Source organism: Dromiciops gliroides, chromosome 3, assembly GCF_019393635.1.
Source record: "Dromiciops gliroides isolate mDroGli1 chromosome 3, mDroGli1.pri, whole genome shotgun sequence".
Classification (NCBI taxonomy): domain Eukaryota; kingdom Metazoa; phylum Chordata; class Mammalia; order Microbiotheria; family Microbiotheriidae; genus Dromiciops; species Dromiciops gliroides.
The window spans coordinates 170,361,917-170,379,995 of record NC_057863.1 but is presented as its reverse complement, the minus strand read 5'-3'; the positions used below and the strand labels follow the sequence as shown (position 1 = coordinate 170,379,995).

The 18,079-nt window shown below is 36.0% G+C and overlaps 1 protein-coding gene across 1 annotated transcript in view; it reads right to left on the bottom strand.

Moving 5' to 3' along the window:
• The window catches only part of TNFSF13B (TNF superfamily member 13b), a 46,246-nt gene extending 31,890 nt beyond the window's left edge, over nt 1-14,356 (bottom strand). The window contains exons 1-3 of the mRNA XM_043998783.1: nt 13,994-14,356; nt 13,797-13,884; nt 1,493-1,549 (exon numbers count right to left, since the gene is read on the bottom strand). Of these exons, the coding sequence (XP_043854718.1) occupies nt 1,493-1,549; nt 13,797-13,884; nt 13,994-14,356 (508 nt within the window). The remainder of the gene's footprint in view (nt 1-1,492; nt 1,550-13,796; nt 13,885-13,993) is intronic.
• Between the last annotated feature and the right edge of the window lie 3,723 nt (nt 14,357-18,079).

Genomic DNA, 18,079 nt, shown 5'->3' with positions numbered 1-18,079 from the left:
CCACTGGGGAATGTCTAAACAAGTCATGCTGGAACACTATTGTGTTGTGAAATGTCAAGGGAGATGGTTTCAGAAAAACTTGGAAAAACCTATTTGAACTGGTACAAAGTGAAGTGAGCAAAACCGGGAGAACATTGTATACACTAAAAGCAATATTTTATGATGATTGCCTGTGAATAACTTAGCTATTGTCAGCAATGCAAAGATGCAAGACAATTAGGAAGGATTCATAATAAAAATTAATATCCTCTTGCAAAGAACGAATTTATGAACTCTGAATCCAAATTGAAACATAATTTTCTTACTTTTTTGCAACATGGCTAATATAGAAATATTTTCATGATTTCACATGTATGATGGGCATCATACGTCCAAATGAATCAGCACTGTATCTTTACTAAGTCTTCCCATCATGTTAAGTAAATATACTTAAAAAAAAATGTCATACAGTCTGAATCACTGGGGGAATGGGAATATATGTGATATCACAGATCCATTTTGATATTTGCAACTAGGGAAGAAACAGCCCCAGGCCTAATGAATATTCTTTTCAACAGATCAGAGAAACTTGGACTTAAAATCAACAAAGGATTCAAGTGCTAGTTCTACCACTTAATCCTTGCATAAACTTGAGAAGCCACTTTCATTGAACTTCAGCCTCCTCTTCTGTCAAATGAGGGAAATGTTATAGTAGATCACCTCTAATATTCTTTCCATCTCTAGATGGTGCTAGTTTTAGTGACCCTTAGTTAGGATTACCATTTATTTTGTAAATAATAGGCCTGGAGACTAATGAGATTCTTACAAAAGGAAGGAAAAATAATTTGTTATCTATGCTCCCTAAGTTTGCCCTATTTTCCAAAAGGCCTGGCTATAGTTCTTTATATATAGTTGTACTACCATCCTATTGCTTTAAGGTTTATTCATTACATTTCTCTGATAGTCTTATGGAGAATATTTAAATTGTTATTTTATATATTTCATAAATTAGAAATTCTATAGGACACCAATTATAGTCTTTTAATTTAGAATTTCTACTGTGATATGGAAAATTTAAAAAGCCAAAATAAAATTAGGCTTCATCAATAGAATCAGACTGCCCAGAGTAGAGTTGTTCTACTCTTCTTTGGAGTCAAAATACATCTGAAGTATTAGGTTCAGTTCTCCGTAACACATTTTAGGAAGAACACTGATAAACTGGAAAATGTCTAGAGAAGAACCCACAGAGCCTTAAAGAACTTTTATATCATTTCACATTAGGATTAGATGAAGAAGGGTATCTTTATCCCAAGGAAGAAAATAGTTGGGTGAAGGGGTCTACTGTAGAAGGAGTTTTAAGGTCCATCATGAAGAAAAAGTATTAGACATAATAGTTTTGAGGCAGATATGTTGTTTCACTTGTAATTCAGAATGACAGCATTATATTAATGTATCTATTACCATTTAATCTACTGTCTAAGTGTGTGTGTTGCGGGGAGAATGTGATTATTACCTCTTTGTATTGTGGGATTGTCAACATCAGCAATCAACTGCAAGCAATCTTGTATTCCTAAAATGCAAAAATGCTATATCAGTAGAAATAATAGTAAACTAATACAAATTACTTTCCCTGAGAAATGAAGCTAATAGTATATTCATTACTTCTTGGCTGAACTTTTGCAATAACTTGTGAATTGGTCTTCTTGCCTCAAGGCTCTCCCCACTCCAATCCATCGTTCACACAAACACCAAAGTAATTTTTATAAAATAGAAAATGAAACATGTCACCCCCTTCCCCTTGTACCTCAAAAAACTCTAGTAATTCCCTAGAGGTAATTCTAGGATCAAATATAATCTCCTCTGTTTAAAACTTAAAACTCTTCACAATCTGGTCTCTTCCTGCATTTCTAGCCTTCTTACCTAATTAAGTTCTTCAATGTAATCTATGGTCTAGCCATATTCACACATGGATACTCCCATCTCCATAACTTTGCACTCTATGTCCCCCAAGACAAATGCTCTTCCCCCTTCATTTCTACCTCTTGGAATTCCTATTTTCTATCAAGACTCAGCTCAAATACCACCTTCCGTGGGAGGCCTTTTATGGTCCTTCCCACTGCTACAGCTTTCACCTCTAAAATTATCTTGTAATGTGTATGTGTTATGTATTGCATATGTACATGTACACATACATGTACACTACATATACACACATATATTCATATACTCATACATGTTTTTGTATGCATATATGTGTGTATATATGTAATTTCATTTTTGTCTTTTGTATCTCTAAGACATAGCACAGTGTGGCACACCCTAATTTAATAAATTCTTATTGATCTATTACTAACTATATATACCAACATGTTACCACAATATCCAAGAAACATTTTCCCCATTGTGTAAAGTGGAGTCCACAACTACTTTTGAGATAGTTTCTTATTAGATGTGTCACTGTAAGTGTGAAGACCAATTTTTCAAAATAATGTGCACTTGTACCCATATAGTCCTAGAGCATCTCCAGAAACTGACAGAAGCCTTATAATTCATCTTTAGTGTTTAATCCAATTTGGTTTAAAATGGCAAGTGTTTATCTCAGAGGCTTCAGTAAGATTAGTCTATAAAGTACACTGAGGTTTAGAAAAACTAGAGAAGCTATAACATCCATTTTGATTATATTTAGTTTAACATGCAGCATAATCAGCTGGAAAATTTAACAATGAATAATGAGTTCACTTAACATCACTGAACCAAAAAAGTAAATCAACACTTTTTCCAAATAAAATATGAGTTCTTAATGAGATTGCATAATCAAGCAATTATATTTCGGGAAATAATCTTCAGCTGTCTCTTCCAGGAAAGAAAAAAATTTAGAATAAAATTTCAAGTCTATAAAAATCTAGAATAGTATACACTAATCTAATGCAGAATATGCTCCTCTTATAACATTGATTATTTGATTCTGAATTGTAAAAAAAAAAAAACCTTTAAAGAATTAATTCTGCATTCCTTAATGTATTTTATTACTGTATGAATTTCCTTAATTCATGAGATTGTTCTTAGTGGATAGAAAATCCTATGTAAATATTCAAAGTGGATTTGGGGTTTTTTTGTTGTTATTCTTGTTTGTTTTTACAAAGAAAGGCTAAAATGGAGAATTGTATTATATAAGGATGGAAAATATAACATTTTTTTAGATTACACTATAACCAGATTTACTGCTGGATTAATCTAGTGATTTACTAGAAGGTCAAACATTTTGGACTCTGGTTTATTCTTAATTCATCAGACCAACAACAGCCAAGTTTAACAAATAGAAAGAATGTGGTTTACTACAGCTATCAATAGTAGAGTAGGGCATCTTTTGCTGGAAAAAAAATACAGATGTTTGCACCTTGTTTATAACAGTGAATAAAAAAGAGCAATTTCAACCAGTTAACCAATAACAAATAAGCATTTGTTAAATGCTTACCATGGATCACATACTATACTATTTGATAGGAAATCAGGTTTAAATATCTTAAGCAACTAAATTTCCTCCTTCATAATTCAGTAGGTATTATCCCTTTCCAGTCCACTGCTGCCACCTAGACAGAAAGGCAACATGCACTGTTGTTACTTTGGTCTCCTTCCTGGGGCATTGAAAGAGAGCTAAACTTACTAATTCCCATTACTTTCCATTACATACACTCTCCTCCACAAATTAAAACAAACCAAAAAACCAAAAACAAAACAAAGCAGGTGTGGGAGGGGATAGGATGTTTATTAATGGAGAAAAGTTCATATAAAAAATTTCCCAATTAGATAAACCAAAGATCATATTCCTTTCTTCGGTTTTCGGTCAAGCAGGACCCAGAGCAGTTTGAAGGCAGAGAGTAGCACTGGTACCTGCAGTTACAGAAGATCAGGGTACCTGGTCACAATTCCAGGGCCAAGGGGACTACAAGTACTTGCAGCTGCAGGGGAACAGGGACCCTTCCTGAATAAAGTCCAGAGCACAGAATGACTGAGCAGTGAAACCTCTTTCCCCATATCATATGACCTTGGAAGTACCAAAAACTTGCAGACCCCCATAATTAGCCCTGAAAATAGCATCATGAAAAAGTTCAAAGCTTTAGACAGTGCCTCCCTACAGCAAGGTGAGCAGAATCCAACTTTAATGTAAAGTTTAAAATCCAGAAACAGGCTGGAAATATGAGCAAACAACAACAAAAGAACTTAACAATTAAAAACTATTATGTTGGCAGGGAAGACCAGAACATAAAGTCAGAAGAAGATAACAACATAAAAACAGCTATAAGCAAAGCCTTAAAGGAAAATGTTAATTGGGCATAACCAAAATAATAATTAATGGAAGAGTCAAAGAGAGAGATGAGTGGTAGAGGAAAAAATTGGGGTGGGGGGGAATGAGAGTGTTACAAAACAAATTAGAAAAGAGAATTAACAGTTTGGTAAAAGATGCACACAAAAAAAACAGTGAAAAAAAGAGTTTCTTTAAAAGGAGAATAAGCCAAATGGAAAAGGAGTCACAAAAATTCATTGAAGAAAAGAACTCCTTAAAAAAGCAGAACTGGTCAAATTGGAGTCGGGGGGGAGGTACAAAAGTTCACTGAAGAAAATAATTCCTTAAAAACTAGAATTGGGGAACTGGAAGTTAATGACTCTATGTGACATTAAGAAACAATAAAGCAGGCCAAAGAATGGGGAAAAATGAAAAAAAATATGAAATATCTCATCAGAAAAACAACTGACCTGGAAAATAGACTGAAGAGAGATAATTTTTAAAATATTGGACTACCCAGAAGAAATTTATAAAAAAAGATCCAAGACATCATATTTCAAGAAATTATCAAGGAAAATTGCCCTGATAGCTTAGATCCCAAAGGTAAAATAGAAATGGAAAGAATCAACTAATTACTTCCTAAAAGAGATCTCATTATGCATACCCTTTGACCCAGCAATACCACTACTAGGTCTATATCCCAAAGAGATCATAAAAAAGGGAAAAGGACCCACATGTACAAAAATATTTATAGCTGTTCTTTTTGTGGGGGCAAAAATTGGAAATTGAGGGGATGTCCATCAATTGGGGAATGGCTAAAAAAGTTATGGTATATGAATATAATGGAATATTATTGTGCTGTAAAAAATGGTAAGGAAGCAGATTTCAGAAAAACCTGGAAAGACTTACATGAACTGATGCTGAGTGAAATGAGCAGAACCAGGAGAACATTGTACATATTATCAACATTTTGTGATGATCAACTGTGATAGACTTAACTCATCTCAGCAGTACAATGATCCAAGATAATTCCAAAGGACTCATGATGAAAAATGCTCTCTACATATAGAAAAAAGAACTGGGGAATCTGGATGCAGATTGAACCATACTGTTTCTACTTTTTTTTTTTTTGAGGTTTTCCCCTTTTGTTCTGATTCTTCTTTCACAAAATGACTAATGCAGAAATATGTTTAATGTGATTGTACATATATAACCTACACCAGAGTGCTTTTTGTCTTGGGGATGGGGGGGGAAGGGAGGGAGAAAAATTTGGAACTAGAAATCTTATAAAAATAAATGTTGAAAACTATCTCTACATAGGCCTGGAAAATAATAAAATACTTCTTTGATTAAAAAAAAAAGATCTCAACATGAAAACTCCTACGAATATTATAGCCAAATTCCAAAGCTCCTAAGTAAAAGTGACAATATTGAAAGCAGCCAAAAAGAAACAAATTATTGTGGAGTCAAAATCAAGATTACATAAGATTTTATAGCTTCTATGTTAAAGTAGTGAAGGGCCTGAAAAATGATATTTTAGAAGGCAAAGGAGCTAGGATTACAACCAAGAAGAGTCCACCCAGGAAAACTGAGTATAATCCTTCAGGGGAAAAATGGATATTTAATGACATAGAGGACTTTTAAGTATTCCTGATTAAAAGATGAGAACTGAATAGAAAATTTGGCATTTAAACACAAGACCCAAGAGAAGCAAACAAAAGGAAACATGAAAGAGAAATCATAAGGTACTTAATAAAGTTAAATTGTTTATATTCCTATATGTGAAGATTATACATGTAACTCTAGGAATTTTATCATTCTTAGGACACTTAGAGTCTACATAGACAGAGGTCTTGGGTGTGAGTCAATTATATTGGGATGGTATAAAAAAATGAAGAGTTGAAAAAGAGGCATGCACTTGGAGAAGGGGAAAGAGGTAGAATGGGGGAAATTTCCTCACATAAAAGAGGTGTGCAAGAAAAAGTGGTAAATAGGGGGCAGAAGCAGGCAATGCTTAGATTTTATTCTCTACATAAGTGGTTCAAAGAGGAAAGAATATATACATTTGTTTATATATATGTATATATACATACATGCATATGTATATATAAACATATATATGTACACACATACATACACATTCAGTTGGGCACAGTAATCTATTTTACCCAACATAGAAACAGGAGAGAAAAAGAATAAGAGAAGGTGGGGTAGAGGTGATAAAAGGGAGGGCAGATTAATGGAGGCAGTGGTCAGAAAGAAAACAGACTTTTGAGGAAGGACAAGATAAAAAGAGAGAGAAGAAGCAGAAAAAATAGGATGGAGGGAAATATATATAGTTATTATTGAACAGCTGTGAATGCGAATGAAATGAACTCACCCATAAAAAGGAAGTGGATAGCAGAATGAACTGGAAACCGAAATCCAATAGTGTATTGTGTACAAGAGACACGGGTTTAAATAGAGCTAAAATCAGGGCTTGGAGCAGAATTTATGATGTTTCAGCTGAAGTAAAAGAGTCAGGGTTGGCAGCAAAAATGGACATAAGTAGATGGGGAAATGTGGAATTGATCATGATACATTATATGGGTTCAGAAGTAATTTCTAGGCTTTACTCACAGTAGTTGTTAATGGTTCAGTGTCAATCTAGCAGGACTTCTCCATTGGAGCATGTCATGGATCTGTGCTTGGACTTGTGATGTTTTGTTTTAAGGTACTGATGGCATGTGCATCAGATATATAGATGACACTAAACTGAACAAACCCCTTGAGATTAATGAGAAGCATTTATCTTTCTTTACATCTCCAGAGTTTAGTACAATGTTTGACACATATTAGGTGCTTAATAAATGTTTAGTAACTATCTGACTAATGAGAGTCAAGATTTAAAATATTGTGACTGGCAAAAGCATTGTGCTGAATCTGATCAGATGAAATTTGATAGGGATAAATGTAGTCTTACCTTTGAATAAAAAAAAATCAAATTCACAAGAACAAGACAAAGTAGGCATGACTAGAGAAGTTTGTTGGGAAAAGATCAAAGTGTTTTAATGAATTGTAAATTCAATATGAGTCAGCAGCTAGAAAATTTGGCAGCCAAAAAAGCTAATGAGATCTTGGGCCATATTACAAAAGATATAGCTTCCAAAAGTAAGGAGCAGGTAGTTTTTCTGTACTCTAATTGTGTCAGGCCTCATATGGGGTTATTATATTCAGTTCTGAGCATCACACTTAAAAAACGATGATAAGTTGGAGAGCATCCAGAGAAAAGAAACCAGGACAATGAAGGAACTCAAGCTTATATCATGTGAAGATACTCTGAAGAAACTGGGATTGAGAAGATTTAAGAGACACCATGATAGCAGAAATAGGAGGAGAGCAGTTAAGAAAGAAGAAAAATATCGGGAGAGAAATAGTCACGAACAAAACAAACCTCCTGATCTTGAAGGGATATTAAAAATGGAGGGAAAGAACAAAAGTGAGAATTTAAGTGGGTGCCCTAGATTGCCTCTTGGATAGCTAAAGAACTGCTGAACAAATTGTAGTATACGAGCTTAAAGGAATATTATTGCACCATAGATATGATGGGATAATTTCAGTGAATCCAGGCTATTAAGGATTGACCCAGAGTTAAGTGAGCGGAACCAGGAGAACAATTTATACAAAGCCAGCAACATTGCCAAGAAAAACAAACTTTGAAAGATTTAAGAACTCTGATCAATGCCATGTGTCTGGAGGACTGATAATGAAACATGTTAACTCATCTCCTGACAGAGAGGTTATGTATGTAAGGTACAAAAAGAGATATATTTTGGTTACTGTATGTAACTTTTTGGTTAACTATTTGCTTAACTATGCTTATTTGCTACAAAGTTTTTTTTCCTGTTTCTCTCCATTTTTAAGTGAGAGCGGGTCAAGGGTAAGAGTGTTAGAACAGTATGACAAAATATAGGGGCTCTTGTAACATTTTTTAAAATTCACATAAGAAAAATGAAAGAAACAAACAAGAACAAGATGAAAATAACTTGAAATTTATTATATACTTAGATGTAAAATGTTATTTTTATTTTTATTTTTTTTAAGTGAGGCAATTGGGGTTAAGTGACTTGCCCAGGGTCACACAGCTAGTAAGTGTTAAGTGTCTGAGGCCGGATTTGAACCCAGGTACTCCTGACTCCAGAGCCAGTGCTCCATCCACTGCGCCACCTAGCTGCCCCTTATTTTTATATTTATTAGTCAAATCCATATGAGAAGAATCTCTTCTATCACAATCTCATGAAGCAGTCAGTTTATTCTTTCTGATACCAGTTTCTTAATCAACTAGTCACTTCACTTTAGTAATCTTTGTTTCTCCCCAAGTTCCTAAGCTCAGTGTTCTGCATGTAGTAGATATGTGAAAAAAGTTTATTCAATTATCATGTAATGCTCGCATAATAGACATGCTTTATAAAAGGCAAAAAGGAAAAATTCCTTCAATACAAATGACAAGGGCTTGGAATAAACTATTTCAAAAGTGTGGCATCATCACATTAGTATCCAAAGTCTAAACAATTCCTAAAGATCTAAGATTTACTGTCAAAATTCATTGTATATATTATTCCATTATAACAAATAAAACATTTGGGATAATTAAGGGTTCTAGATAATCTAGAGTACAATAATGATTCTGAATAAGTATACATTTTTTCTACTTAGCCAATGTTAACAAGTACTTTGTTTATCTAGACACACACACACACACACACACACACACACACACACACACACACACACTGCTTTCTCTGGTCCTTGTGTATTTGAAAATGAATATAATAAGAAAAATTGATTACATGCTCTTACCAGATTATATCTCAATTGATAAATACTGTTAGCAGCATTACAAATAATAATACTTTATACATACTTTGTGCTTTACACAATGTTTTACCTGATTTGACCTTATTCAATTCACTATGGATTTTATATCTTAAGTAGTATGGGAAGAGATGAATTATAGTGGACCTCAACTCTTTTGTCATCAAAACTACATCTTTTTTCATCTGTCTATACATCAAATATCCTAAATACCTTCATGTACCACAACTACACCATAAAATCACTGAATTAAAGAACATGAAACATTTTTCAAAGGTGCAGGTGGTGCAAATTCAATTGTGCATAAATTATGCATCTTCTTCCCACAAACTATATAAATCACTTGCTAATTTAGTGTCTTTTCTACCATTTAGAATCCCCTCCTCCACCTCTACATCTATTCAGCTCCTACCCAACCTTCAAAGCACAGCTATTCCATAAAACCCAAAACCAATCAATAAGATTAAGCCCCCACTATGAAGCCCCCATACCAGGCACTGAGGGTTCAAATACAGAGAACAAAATGATCTCTACTCTCAAGAAGCTTACATTCTACTTACAAAGACAATAGGCACACAGGTAAGTACATACATAATAAATACAATCCATATACAGGGTAGATTGGCAGAAAGGATACTGGAAGATGGGGCAATCAGAAAAAGCTTCATTTAGAAGCTTCTAGAAGCTAGAAGAAGGTGCTTATTGAGCTACATCTTGAAGGATGACAAGGATTCTATAAAGCAGAGAGGAGGAAGGAATATATTCCTGGTTTAATAAACAATCAGTGCAATGCTGGACTTGGCTCTTCCCAGCAATGCAATGATCCAAGCTGATGCCAAAAGACTTATAGTGGAAAATCCTCTCCACATTCAGAAAAAAAACCTGAATGTCTGAATGCAGAACGAAGCATACTATTTTCACTTTTGTTGTTGCTTTTTTGTTATTGTTCTTGTTTATATTTTCTTGTGTTTTTTCCTTTTGTTCTGATTAATGTGGAAATATGTTTAATATGATTGTAATGTATAACATATATCAAACTGTTTACTGACTTTGGGAGTAGGAAGAAAAATGTGGAACTCAAAAATATGTTTACATGTAATTTTGCGTGTATAATAAAAAAAGAAAAACAATCAGTGCAAAGGCACACATCAAAAGGGATGGGCTTGGAAAAAAAAGTAGTAAATTCTGTTTGTGACATTCTGACTTTGAGATGCCTCTGGGACATCCAGTTTGAAATGTCCAAAAAGCAGTTGGTGATGCAGGACTGAAGCTTAGGGGAGAGACTGGGGCTATATATAGAGACTTGGATGTCATATGCCTAGAGATAGTAATTAAATCCATGGGAGTAGTCAGTCACCAAGAGTTTAGAGAAGGTGAAAAGTTCTAAGACAGAGCCTTGGGGAACACCTAGGGTTAGGGGGCATGGTATGGATGACTGCTGAAAAATCAGCTCATTACTAGTATCTTGGTCCCTGAATGGGTTAAAAAAAATAAACCTTGAATGTGTGAAGAAATCTTAAGTCATTAAATCTGTTTCTTCCAACCAAATGAATGGCACAGAGATGGACAACATCTCTTTTGAGTGAGTTGACTTAAAGAAAATGTTCAACTTGTTTCTTGGCTCTTTAAGTTCCTAAAATGTCAAGCTTAACAATAACAGGGTTCAAAAAAATATGGTTGCTAGGTCACAGCTGTCAATTGCATATTCCACTTTGACAAATAGAACAGATGTTTGTCTCTTGCAACATTGGAAACCAAGTTTCTGATCTTCTGATTCAGGAAAAGAAAATCCTTCGGGGACAAATTTTGGCCAGAGGGCATAGTGTCAGTAGCCAGCTGGCTCTCTGCTATAGCTCTTGTGTGGAATGATGAAGGAGAGGTTCATGATTATTTTCCATGGAGGCAGGAATGTAGGACCCCTTGCTACTCTTAAAACTCTATACTGCACTTTCCTATTATGTTTCTCTGGCTAAGCATCTTTAGCCTCTTCTCACTATAGCTTTGCAGTTTGCAACAGATTTAGAATGCCAAAGGAAACAAATTTGAACAGCTCCTCCAAAAATAAATATGGAAAGAGGAGTGAGCTATAGAAAATAAATGGTGAACTTCTAGAATGTCTAAGAACAAAGAGTCATGCAAGTAGGGTTGGAGGGTTGCATAGTCAAGTCCTCACCTAAAAAGAAATGATGCTACATACTTTCCTTTGCTACTAATAGTCAAACTCTAGATATTTTTATGGGTTTGAGCATTAAATTAATTTGAGCAACTTTTGGTTATTTGGCACCTCTTTTATACTGGATTTCCCCACATTTCTGTTTGTTAGATTTTAATCAGAAACAATCTTGTGAAATACTTTGAACCCAGGCTAAGTCTTTAATTTGAAAGGTTAGAAACGATTAAGAAAAATATTGGCACTGAAGAAACTCCAATTCATCAGAATTATAAATGAAGGAATGTGTGAAAGTAGGTGTTTCTGGTACCATTCTACTCAAAGTTTCAGGGAGCTATCATCCGTGGCTCACCACTACCACCAAAAGCCCTAGACTGCATTCTTGACTAGAACTCTATACCTCTGTGGCAGTGTTTTATGTTTTTTTAATAAGATGTATCATATATGAACTTTTAATATTTCATAAAATGTTTTTTGATTAAATTCAAACAGAAATGAGAAGAAATTCAGAAGGCATACAATGTCAAGTAACCTCAAAATTACTCAATTCAATATCACTTTAAAGTTCCTATTCAATCAATCATGATTTATTTACATGTACTATGTGCAAGGGACTATAGTAGGTACTGTGGAAGGACAAAGTTTCATCCTTCTCCCTTTTTCCTTCCTTCCTCTAGGAGCTTCCAATTCTATTGGTAAATAGGACATACACATACAAATGTAAGCGAGACTAAAAAGTAGAATGTTATAAATCCCAAATGAGTATGACTTGTACAAATGATAACTCTAAGAGCTCACAATAAGAGGAGATTACAATGATCTGGGTTGGTCAGGAAATGCTCCACAAAGAAGATACAGCTGCAACTTGAACTTAAAAGATGAATTGGGTTTTGTGAGCACATATTTAAAAAAGGAACCATTAGGGCTTAAAAAAATTTGATGGCAAGCATTGCATTAGAAGTGATATTTTGTCAACTCTAAAACATAAATTCCTGAATTATTATAAAGAGCTTTTCTGATCATGGGCAAATGAGTTCTGGATGGCTAAATGCAAAACAATACAAATAATCAAAGGTATCTGGCATTTTGTCTCTCTGGGCCTCAATTTCCTCTTATATTAAATTTCACCAAATAGGGAGGATTCTAAGGTCATCTCTAACACCTTGTAATGCTATAAGCTATTGTAGTAAATGAGTTCATGGTTAGAAAAGATTAACTAACAGAAGAATAGAGATTGAATCTCTGATTACACTAGATAAGGAAACTCCCAGATGAGGGAACTCTGCCTAGGAGTGTAGGTAGGTACCTTCACAGCAAATAATTAGAGAGTTGATTAGAAAACTTAGAAGTTTAAGTAACCTTTACAGAATTGCACAGCCAGTATGTGTCATGCGCAGGAGAATCCAGGTTTTCCTGATTCAGAGACCAAACCTCTATCCATTCTGACACTTCACCTCTCAAAGATGTTTAAAAATTAAGAGCTCCATGCAGAGTTATGAAAAATAAATAAATACAAGATTAATAGTACATTCTGTTTTCATATGGAAGGGCTGTTAAAAATGTCTAGAGAGGGGGCGGCTAGGTGGCGCAGTGGATAAAGCGCCAGCCCTGGATTCAGGAGGACCTGAGTTCAAATCCGGCCTCAGACACTTGACACTTACTAGCTGTGTGACCCTGGGCAAGTCACTTAACCCCCATTGCCCTGCAAAAAAAACAAAAAACAAACAAAAAACAAACAAAAAAAATGTCTAGAGAGAAGTAATAAGACTAAAGCAGTACACCTGTTTGGGTATAAGTATCACAAAATGGTGCATGCCAGAGATGAGTGTATTTAGCTAACTCTGTCCCAGATGAGCACATTTTAATAATACAGAAATGAAAACATTTGAAGGAAAGAATGAAAAAAAAAAACATTTAGTAAGGACTTACTATATACCAAGCATTCTGTCTAGCTTTGAGCATATAAGTACAAAAACAAGCAAAGGCAGTCCCTAATTTGATTATGGTTCCAGAATTGGAAATGGGGTAGGAAAGGGTGGGGTTTTATTAGGTGAGTCATGGGCAATGCTTCTGACAAAGTGGCCTTTATTTTATTTGAAGATTAAATAAACTGCTTCCTTTATCTCAAGCACAGGTGACTTATTTCACCAATGAAATCTGTTGTTTAGGAACATTAAAATACCGACCAGCTTATTGAGTTTACCATGAAGAGTCAGAATAATAAAAGAGATATTTTTCCTTCCCTTCCTCCACTCCCCCAGATGATTCCAGGGCCCATAAAGGCTGACTGTTAAATCTGTTCTTCATTACAATATGAAATAATTGAATCAATACTTTCAAGAGCTCTCTTGCTTTAGAAGAATACCTGGTCAGGTTTTGTTTGCGAGCAGCAAACATAGATCTGAGATTCAGGAAGGAAAATGAATTCATCTAATTCTCCCCACTTTTGTGCTACAAGTGTTTGCCCCAGTTGGGAGGTTCCTGAAAGACTGCTTCCCCTCAACTTACTAGTTTCCCCTGAGTCTGGAACACTTCTTCTGTTCCTTATGCTTTGTCTAAGGTTGGTTTCTTCTGTGATAGAGTGTACCCCGAGTTCCTGTTAATGGAAAAGACCCAAGTTATTTTTTTTTAAATAGCAGAGGTGGAAGAAGTAGGAAGCAAGGGGGGCCCTGTATCCAGGGCTAGGTAGCTTCTTGGTAACTCACTTGCAGTCCTGTGATGGCAGCAGCTTCTGACTGAAGAATAGTAGGGTGGGTTCCTGCTTTCTCCTCCTTCAGGCCCTGCGGTTGCTCAGTTCTGCTCTGATAAGCCTGGAGTTCATGCCGGAGACTCCCCAACTCAGCCTGCAGGGTGAACACTTGGTACAACGAGACCAGTGCTAGGCCGCCGGAGAGAAGTGTCAGTAATAGAGTGGCTGACAGGAATCCTCCTCTTCTAGCCTGGCATGCAGAGCTTTTTTCCTGAGGAAGGGTGGGCATACAATCCATGAGTTTCATTTCTTCTCTGTTCTTAAGACAAGAAGTGAAGAAGGAAAGCTTAACTGCTCCTCTTTCTCTGTCGTCATCCATTTCACTACTTGAACTTTGAGAGTTAGAGAAGGCAGAATAAGTGACCACATGGAACGGATCATTTCCTGTTAGCCTTGTTTGCTGATGTCCAGTACTGAGGGGATCTTAGAGCCTGGCTTGCCTCTTCAGGAGGGCTCTCCTGAACTTTCTTCCTTCCTCTGCTCTGCATCTCTGTAGTTACCATAGAATAGGTTTTTAGTGGCGTTCTCTCCTCTAATTTATTGCTCAATCAGCCTTCCTCTTTTCACTTTCAGTTTTTGTTATATGTTTTTATTGGCATCTCTAAAACTTCCAGGAGCAAATGGGCTCCTTAGCCCTTCTTTCTTAAATGCAGATTTGAACTTTGGCTAAGAGGTATATCGGGGAAAATGTTTGAGGTCCCAAAATAACAGATTAGCAAGTTTCAGTAGCCATATATGAAACTTGCATTAGACTATCTCTAGTTGGGGACTGTCCACTTTAAGACAGATGAGGCAAAACTGGAAAGAGTCCAGGCTAGGGCGATAAGACTTGAATGATTAGGTAGGGTCAGCTAAATAAAGTACAGGATAGCTTTCTGTGGTGAGGGATGACTCAAAAGTCATCTAAAGCACAAATTCTCATTATGTGAGAAATGATAATTACTAGTTTTGATTACATCTAGCAACATAAGAAGAAAGGTGCCTAAATTGAAAGATAGATTTAGGTTAGCTATGGTAAAGGGGAAAAATCCAATATCCTATAATATTGAAAATTTCCTGCAGGATTCTGCATACATTTCTGTTTTGTTTTGTTTTTGCAGGGCAATGAGGGTTAAGTGACTTTCCCAGGGTCACACAGGTAGTTAGTGTCAAGTGTTTGAGGCAAGATTTGAACTCAGGTCCTCCTGAGTCCAGGGCAAGTGCTTATCTATCGCGCCACCTAGCTGCCCCACTCTGCATACATTTCTAATGGAAGACAGACTGAAACTCTTTAAGAACAAGCAACAATCACCTATTTGGGATAGATTCTTCATAGCTTTCCACATACACCATGCTCAGTCCTACCTCTATACCTTCCCTTAAGCTGTTCTTCTGTACTAAACAATCCTTTTCATGCTGGGAAGTCCCTCTTCTCCTGTCTGCCTATTCAAATCCTATCCATCTTTCAAAGCTGAACTCCAGGAAATTTTTCTAAATCACAGGATTAAAAATAAAAGACTGGAAATCAATAAAATGAAAGCTTTCAATCAACAAATATTTATTAAGCACCTGCCTTGCTAGGTGCTTTAGATACAAGCACAAAGAATGAAAAAGGAACTCATGTTCTAATGGAGGAGACAAGTATATATAAAAATCTATATGACACAAATATAAAGTCATTGGTCATCAGGATAACTAATAACAAAGCACTGAAAAAGGAAATGAAGTTTCATGTATGAATAACATAGAGAATGCCAGTCGGTCTGTTGTCTGCTTCACAGAGTGTAAGGGGGGCAATATCCAATGAGTCTGGAATGACAGACTGGATCCAGGTTGCATAGACCTTTTAACAGCTAAATTGAGAAGTTTATATTTTATCTTAGAAGCAATAAGAAGCCTGGAGTTTGTTGGCTGATCAGAAGAATCACATAGTATTAAGTGATTTGAAGAATTGTCTTATGTGTTTATGGAAAATTACTTTGGTAATGTAAAGAATTAATTGTTATTTGAGTGATAATGCTTGCAAATTGGAACTATTACCCCTGTGGGAGTCTAGTCCAGATCCACTGTGTATTTTTCCAGGTAAAGGAAAATAAATACTGGAAAAATTTATGAGGTTTTTTGTTTTTGTTTTTGTTTTTAAATTCTAGCCAAGGGGCAGCTAGGTGGTACAGTGGATAAAGCACCGGCTCCAGATTCAGGAGTACCTGAGTTCAAATCCAGCCTCAGACACTTGACGCTTACTAGCTGTATGACCCTGGGCAAGTCACTTAACCCCCATTGCCCCACACAAAAAAAAAAATTCTAGCCAAAACATGGGGTCATAAAAACCTCAAATAACAATTAATTCTTTACAGTAGCAATGTATAGGATCAACTGAATTGTGGAGAGATTTGAGGCAGCTAAACTAATTAGCAATAATCTAGATGAGAGATGAAGACATGATCTAAGAGAGAAAGGGTTGAATTTGAGAGATATTATGAAGGCATAAATGGTAAAGTTAACCAACTTTTTGAATGTATAATGTGTGAAAGAGTGAAAAATTGAGGGCAAGGCTAAGGTCATGAACCTGGAAACCTTGAAGGATGCTGTGTGCCTTTGGCAGAAAGAGCAAAGTTTGAAGAAAAAGGAAGTTTAGGGAAAAGATAATAAGTTCAGTTTTGGAAATATTGAATTTAAGATATCATTGGGGGGAGCAGCAGCTAGATGGCGCAGTGGTTAAAGTGCTGGCCCTGGATTCAGGAGTACCTGAGTTCAAATCCAGCCTCAGACACTTTAACACTTACTAGCTGTGTGACCCTGGGCAAGTCACTTAACCCCCATTGCCCCGCAACCCCCCCCCCAAAAAAAGATATCATTGGTATATCATACTTGAAACATCCAATAGTCAAGTGGTGATCAAGACTAGAACTCAGGAGACTCAGGATAGGTTGTTGTGGGAGTCATCTACATAGAGATGATTGTTAAAGTCAGGGGAGCTTATGCAGAGAGAGAAAAACAGAAGAGAGATAGAGACAGAGAGAGAGAGAGAGAGAGAGAGAGAGAGAGAGAGAGAGAGAGAGAGAGAGAGAAACAGAGACAGAAAGACAGAGAGAGACAGAGGCAGTTAAAGAGACAGAGAGAGAGAGACAGAGGCAATTAAAGAAACAGAGAAAGAGAGAGACAAAGACAGAGGGACAGAGAAAGACCAAAAGAGAGGCAGAGACAGACAGAGATAGAAAGAAAGACAGAGACAGAGACAAAGAGGCAGAGAAAGAGAGAGAGGCAGAGAGACAGACTGAGACAGATAATGAGACAGAGACAGAGAGACACAAAGAGACAGAGAGATGGGGAGAAGAGACAGAACTTTGGGGATCACCCTCAGTTAGAAGATGTGATATGGATGATGATAAAGCAAAGAATAAGAAAGAGCAGTTAGACAGAAAGGAGGTTAACCAGGACAGAACAGTATCATGCAAACTCAGAGAGAGAAAGGATACCCAGGAGAAGATGGTGTTCAACTGTGTAAAATACAGCAGAAGAGGCAAAAAGAATTGGTACTGGGAAAAAATAAACACATTTGGCAAATAAAAAAAATGACTGATAATATTAAAGAGAACTGTTTCAGTTGAGTAATGAAACTGGAAACCAGATTGTAAAGACTTGAGGAATGAATGGAAGGAGATGAAGTGGATGCAATGAGTGTAGATTTAAGTCTAGCGAAGATTCTTTTTTAAGAATGGAAAAGATTTGGGCAGGTTTGAATGTTTTAGGGAAGGAACCAGTTCATCAGGATAGGTTGAAAATTTGAAAGAGTGAATTATTTAGAATGCAATCTGATGGAGAAGACAGTATGGGATGAAATCAAATGCACACACAGAGAGGTAAACCTTGACAAGAAGGGATACACCCAATATTTATAGCAGCTCTCTTTCTGGCTTCAAAGAATTGGAAATTGAGGGGATGCCCATCAATTGGGGAATGACTGAACAAGTTGTGGTACATGAATGTAATGGAATACTATTGTGCTATAAGAAATGATAAGCAGGCAGATTTCAGAAAAACCTAGAAAGATTTAAATGGA